General features: G+C 31.5%; 1 protein-coding gene across 1 annotated transcript; it reads right to left on the bottom strand.

The window, feature by feature from the left end:
- Window positions 1-277: 277 nt before the first annotated feature.
- LOC107912495 (uncharacterized) lies at window positions 278-5,779 on the bottom strand. The gene is made up of 7 exons (XM_016840698.2): window positions 5,179-5,779; window positions 4,155-4,254; window positions 3,344-3,409; window positions 2,353-2,470; window positions 1,916-1,998; window positions 1,450-1,511; window positions 278-688 (listed from the first exon to the last, which is right to left on the bottom strand). The coding sequence occupies exons 1-7, from the start codon at window positions 5,412-5,414 to the stop codon at window positions 577-579; spliced, it is 777 nt and encodes a 258-aa protein (XP_016696187.2). The 5' UTR covers window positions 5,415-5,779; the 3' UTR covers window positions 278-576.
- Window positions 5,780-7,443: the final 1,664 nt, after the last annotated feature.

The raw sequence follows: 7,443 nt of genomic DNA, 5'->3' as shown, positions 1-7,443 counted from the left end.
ATAGAAATTGAGCTATCTTTTTTAATTATAAATATTTTCTCTTTTCTTTTCTTACTAGCTATATAATAAAACAACTGCATTATTTAATTGTTTTAAAATAAACCATAATTTGGCATGATTAATTATAGGTGAATGTTACAAAATATATAAATTTTACTTTTGTAAAACATATGATAATTTATTAAAAAAATTATTTTACCAAATCTGGAATCTGTTTTGAAAAATGCTTACTGTCAATCTCAGCTCAGCCGATATGTTACATTAAGATAACATATTGTACTAGAATCAGCAGCAAATTTTCATGCTGCATAAGCTATATATATTATTCACAAAGCTACATTTAGTTCCAAAATCAATTGACTTAAAAGAAGAAATGAGACTACTTGCAGCATTCTAATTTATAGGCCATATAAACATGCTTACAAAACATTTTTAATTTGACCAAAACGACTTCATCTCAATAAATCAGTTCATTCCCCTCCCCCCTCTATTTATTTTGTTAAAATTGTTCCTTTTTTCTCGAGAATTCCTACCTTGAGATAAAATGGGTCAGAGAGTATCACCAGCGAGTCCTGATCATGATTTCATCTGAAGGGATGACGGAGGAAGGATCTCGTTGGCCTTTTCCTCATTTATCTTGTCCGGAAGCGGCGGCATTTGTTCCATTACCTCTGGCAACTCATTTAACCTGCAGTAAAAAAAAATATTAAAGAAAGAATGTACATCACATATTTATTAGTATCGCAACTCAACAGTTTACTTTTTCGCATCATTTGCCTCAGATCCACTAGTGCTCGGGTCATTTGCCTTTCTTATTTTCACTACCCCAATTTTAACATGAATTTTGGTTTGCTTACACAACCTGATATGCAAAGAAAATAATCCCAAACAAAAATAATGTGCAAAGGGCAAAAAGAAAAGGTCCTGCCAACCTAAGCTGTTTTTTCATATTCATGATTTCCAGTGAAAGAAACTGATTAGGTTAACGGACCTGAAATCACATTGATGTTGATAGCAATGACAACGTTAATGGTATTCCTGACAAGTAGAAGAGTCTATGATTGCCATCAATATACTGTTATATGTCACATTATAATGAAGTTCAGAAACTTAGGCATGCAAAAAAATGCAACAATGCTGAATGATGCCCCTCCAATTAACATTAAAATAAAGAATAGGTAGTACAAATTTAAACTTGAAACAATAAGGATGAGTAAAAACTCTTGTAAAAAATAATACCTCTTCAAAATAAGCGAAAATTTTCCCTTCTGTTTGCTAAAAATAAGTCATGGGAGCGGCAGTGGCTAAATATTACTAATTGAATTAGTTTATTATTAACTCATGTACTAAAACATGCGTAAAAAATAATACTCCAACCATAGCATAAAAGTTAATAAAATGAATCTAATTTCGACACATAACAGAGAAAGCATAGAGGCAATAACGTACTCATTCAAGATTGTAAAGATATTGTCCCGGGCTTTGCATAAGAGATCTATATTATCATGTATCTGTATGGGGAAAAATTAGTAACAGCAATCAATAAAGAAGGCAAATATCATTAGCTAGCAGGCAGATAGCTGCTGTCAAAGCTACAAGCTTCTGACAATAAAATCGATCAATCAGTTTGCTGTAATCATCGAATAACTTTCATTTACATAAAGTGCGTTTAGACAGTAAATTGACATCATCTCATCGAGTGCTTGTAAATAATGTATATATTATATTGAAGATTTCAAAATTCTATGAAATACAAAGGACTTGTTTAATAAAAAAACATAGAGAGATGATCACTTGAAACAAAACGAAGCAGTACTATAGAATGCAAGATAAGAAAATATCAACTCAAAACAATGCAGGGCAGATGTACACGTGCACAATTATTGATGAAAATATATAAGACAGTATGTCTCACCTGGAAAGCTGAAAAATTTGCTGAAATTTGATTAAATATTTGAGCATTTTGATCAAGTAGCTCTCCTGTTGCACCCCAAAAGGCTGAAAAAGACATAATTCAAATTAAAAGGTGTATGAAAAGCAAGATGACTATATTGACATCTTAAATAAAATCACCGATCCTTTTTTTTAACAGAACTGCTGTCAATCTTAAACCCAAATCTAAGCTTTATCTTCATCATGGTCACTGACTCTCATCAACCCAAAGAACCACCATGTGTATGCTACTTCAAGTCTTAAGCTTGATCCTTTATAATCAATTTTTTAAAGAAAGATACAAGCTATTGTTTTTACGCTGATTGAGCAGAAAAAATTCAGCTCGAAGTTTCTAACCAGCCATAATTTTAATTTTGGTAAAGAAAGTAGAGTCATCTGTAATATAAGTCTTAACCAAACCTTTGTATGGGATGCCATCATCGTTGTCCATCTGGGTAATTGGTGGTACATGTGAAGGACCATTAGGCCTAGCTGTTAAAACAGATGTAGACTTCGCCAAAGAGTCTGTACTTCTTTCCTGTGAAACAATGTCCTTATCAACTTGAACTATCAAGAAATCAAGCAATGTATGTAAGAACTTGGATGCAAATCTGCGAACTGCATAAATAAGAGGCCTGAGTTAGCTTTAATAGGAGGGTTAAGCAGTCCAATCACCCACCTGAGCTTAAACAACAATAGGCTAGAACCTGGACGAAAACGCCTAATACCATCCGGAAATATCTAAAACAACCCAGACAACTAGTGTGGACACACGTGCAAAAGATATTGTAGAGTTGAACATGCTAGGAAGAAGCCCTTCTCTGAGATAGGGTATGTTTCACTTTCAACCACATGTATTTATGCATAACTTTAGGCTTAGTGCATCTGATAGTCAATTATACATGCACCTTACACAGGTAGATAATTCCATTACTTTGTTACAACCTATTTCAAGAATTTCAGTATGCGTATGTATTTATGTATTTATGCACCCTACTTATATGACCTCAACTTATTATCTAGTTGCTCTCCTGCTTCTTGAGACATCACAACCTATTTCAAGAATTTCAGTATGCGTATGTAATAGAGGATGATGAGAGTATAACATGGAATGCATGCTTGAGATGTACACATTTCAAGTAACTTTCAAGTCAAGAATGTCAAACATACAATCTTCAATCATAGGTAAAAGCCTTAAGACCATAAAAGAAAAAGGATACAGAATTCATTGAGAGAATAAGGAACTAGTAAAGTTTACCACAGAGTCTAGTAGTTTCAGTCAAGAAACAATCATAGGGATTGAACTTCCTTCTAAAGATACACTTCAAAGAACCAAGTATGAAAAATAAAGCAGTGCAGAAATACATTGCACAGATCAATTATACTAGCATACAAATTTAGACAAACATACCCTTCTGTCTTTGCTTTTCCTTGTTGAAATATGATCCTCTTTCCTTCGTTTGCCATTTTCCTTCTTCTGCAAAAAAATTCAACTAGGTGGTTATTCAGCATTCGAAAACAATTCACGTTTATATGCATAATTACCATACAAACATAAGCAAATGATTTTGCGAAATTTTGCACACAATATGCCATACACAATTCAACCATAAAACTAACATCAAACTCATGATCCAATACCAAAATCAGAAAACTACAATATTTAACTTAAACAAGTAGGAAACCATAACACAAGGACCTCAAATATTTAAACAGAAAAAACAAAACAAAAAGATATTCCTCAAATATAGAAACTGCAAATTTTAGAACCGTAAAAGTGCCAAGATATCCTTGACTCATACAAATAATGGAAGTTCATTTATAATATAACACCTGCTAACAGTAAAAAGATAAAACTGAAACCTAATACAACTAATTTGACCAATGTAAGGCTTTAAGCATCAAATAAAATTATAATTGACATTTAAACTAGACTTGTCTTGATTCCTTGGTTGGCGGCAGGCTGGTGATTGTACAAGTCACAAGTTTTTGAATTATGAATAGACTAGGGAGCCAAATCTTATTGAACTTGACAAATGCAACTCTTCACCACAGAGTTTTTAAACAGAAACTCTTGAGGTTTAATTTGATCCAAAACAATGAAATTGTTAAAGCTATAACCAGATAAACTGTTTTGGAGGACAACTTTTTGTGGTATAACAAAATACTTCAAGCTTGGACCCAAAGCTTTGATAACATACAATTTGAAGTGATCAACTTACGGTCATCCATCTGCAGCGCAGTGCCACATCCCGAACTGTTTTGTCCTTCAACCTCATCGCTATCTTAGCATAGCGAACTATGGTTGAGTCAGATGCATACCTGCAAACAGCAAAATATATATAAAAATTGTACAGGCTTTCATTAATCAAATGCAAGTTAAGAAATAAACAAGGAAAACAACATGGGCACAAGATAACAATCTGGAACTGCAACACAAAATGAAACCACACACATATTGCCATTGCAATACCAGAAATCAATGCATTGTATTATAACTAAAGCTAAATAATTAATGGGAAGAGCTTTGGCTTGTTAAGGTGTAGAACATTGAAATATAATTCACAACTACTTATGCAATTGCAATTATCATCCTCACCATCCATGTTTTCATTGTTCATCCTGGACCTCCTAGCTAATAGTAGGAAGTTTATACCATTTATTTAAATCAATGGAAAAATAGAGCATCCTAAGACCTGAGGATGGCAAAAAAGGTAACTAGAAAAAATGTTTTACCAAAGCCGAAAAAATCTCGGATCATAATGTGCCAAAGGTTATTTTGTAACAAGAACTACCCGTTTCTAAAGCACGTAACAGGTTCATGAACAGCTACGTCGACAGAAGCAATGAAATGCATTTTAGCAACAAAGAAATATAGAAAGAGCAAGATTATCTCTTCATTTTACTCGAAACGACAGAAAACATAGGCGGGGAACACATATACTCAGTAGAACTAAAAATTTACATCAACAAAGACAATACTTCACTTTATCTTAGGATGGACATATAAAAGTTAAAATTAATATCAATAATTTGCTCTTGATGTTTTTACCAACCTCAACATACTTTTACAATCCTAAGAAACCTGAAGATAAACATTTTTCCACTTTTAACTTTAAAAAGCTAATTTTAAATATATAGAAGAAAACGGTGATCACCAAGTTACAGAACAGTAGGAGAAATGAAAGGAACTAAATGTTACAAAGAAGTTCAAAATTAAAGTGAGAAAGATAGAGAGGGAGTTACTTGGCGAGTAAATCCTCGAGGATAGATTGTTCGTCGGGAGTCCAGTTTATGGAGATGCCGGGGTTGTGCCTCAACGCCGCCTGCGTATCAGCCAAGCCGGCGGCAAGCGCCAAGGTATTGGCTTCGCTGCTGTTCGAAATGAGGGAAATGCCATTGGCTATTGTAGGAGGAGCCGTTACCTTCTGGTTCGACAAACCTTCCTGATTATTCCCCGTCGGATTCGCACTCGCGGCCATTAATCAAAACCAGTATATGTATATATATAGGAAAAATATTGTTGTGTTGCTCTCGAATTGTAAGGTTGGAATACTTGGAATGCTGAAACAGGAAATTTATTATCTCAAGTAATTATTGGAATTAAATGTAAGCACACAAATTTAATTAATGAGGAAAAGGAAAAGAAAGAGGAAGTGGAAGTGGATGAATTCATTTGCAAAGGGAATAGAAACGAGGGGGAGCCATTTTCCATTGCCAGCCTAAGAAAAGAAAAGCGAAACTTTCTAATTAACTTTTGCCTTTCTCATTTATTTGTCTCTCTCCTTTTTTCGTATATTTTCTCCTTTTCTCTTAACCTTTTTAGTTTTTAACAGCGGTTCTTGCTTTCCCGGTATCCACCAAAACCAACTTGTAAATGTTATATCCAGAAAAATATATACCATGTTAAGTAAAATCTCCGGATAACTTATTTAATTTAAATCCCAAGTTAGTTATTTTTTAAATTTATTAATTTTGATATATGTTTAATAATCTAAAATAAAAATAACATGGCAAAAAATTTTTTTTTGTTTCTAACAACATATTATCCTATCAAGAATTTACAGTTAAAATTTGATTTTATTTAGAATAAAATGTAATCTTTAAAAATTAAGGATAAATAATTTTTATATTTTAAAATTTATATTTATCAAATAATTTTAATTAATATATCAAACCTAATTTATAATTTAAATTCAATATTAAATCAATACTTATTTTTTATCACTTAAGTTTTTAGTTTATTAAATTAACACTTTAGTTTAGTGAATGATTTACTAACAATATAATGATAAATTTCGAAACTATCCCTATCAAATAAAATAAACTTTTATTAATTTGGGTAAATGACATAAATAATTATATAACTATCAAAAATTTTATTTTAGGTACTAAAAATAAAATACAAATATAATTTAAATATTCATGTTACATAATTTGGTCATTTTGACCACTCTCGTTAAAATTATTAATATAAAATTAACGTGACAGTTAAAAAATTAATAAAATAATAAATTTAGATTTTAACTTTTATATATTATAAAATTAATTATAATTTTAAAAAAATCAACCCTTATAATTTATAGCTATTCTTAATTTGGTCTTAATTTTAATTTTATTTTTAAAAAAATAAACAAATTCAATTTATTTTTAAAACCAATATGGATAGACAATGAATCAAATAGTGACAAAAAGAGAGAAAGGAAACCAACGTAACGCAAATAAGAAGGTTAAAATGACAGAGAAAATATTCCCAAATCCCAATGATGTCAGATAGCCTTTTCGATGAAATTCCCCAACAATGAAAATGAAGACATAGGAGCACGAGATGGGTATCCGTAATAATCAATTATTTCTTTCCCGTTCTTTGGCGTTGTTAATTGTTGAAATGAGAATAGGAATGAAAAAGTTTTTGGTGATATAGGGAACAAACTTTATATATATAAAGGCTTAATTTATAATTTAACTCTTGAAGTATATTTATTTTTTCATTTTAGTACCTAAACTTTTTTTCTTTCATGTTTTCTTTCATCTCCCATTCTCCCTTAGTCATTCAGCGTCAAAATCTTAAATTTTTTCTTTCATCTCCTTCCACCCATCAAACTCCTCCCCTCCATAATTTATTATTTTTCCATTCTTTTATGTTCTTCACTGTGTATTCAAGGACAAGTTAGATAATCACAACATTGATAAACTTGCTAAACTTGTGATAGAAAAAGAAAGTGTTGATGGAGAAAAAGTTTATGAGCCTCTTCATAGATGGAAAAGCTGAGCCTAAGCTAGATGTTTCTTAGGGCCAGTTCTTCATTGTTTAAAAAAAAATACTTTTGACTCCAAAAGTACTTTTAAAAGAAAAGCTGTGAAAAACAAGCTGAAATTTTTAACTTTTCAGAAGTGTTTTTGAAAACAGAAGTGCTTTTTGAAAATGAGCTGAAAAGGAGAAGCTAAAAGTTTTAGCTTTTCCTTTCCTAAAAATATTTTTGGTGCTTAATTATTTTTTCACCCCTCCAA

The sequence above is a fragment of the Gossypium hirsutum genome, chromosome D11, assembly GCF_007990345.1.
Source record: "Gossypium hirsutum isolate 1008001.06 chromosome D11, Gossypium_hirsutum_v2.1, whole genome shotgun sequence".
Classification (NCBI taxonomy): Eukaryota; Viridiplantae; Streptophyta; class Magnoliopsida; order Malvales; family Malvaceae; genus Gossypium; species Gossypium hirsutum.
This window is presented reverse-complemented; position numbering and strand designations above follow the sequence as displayed.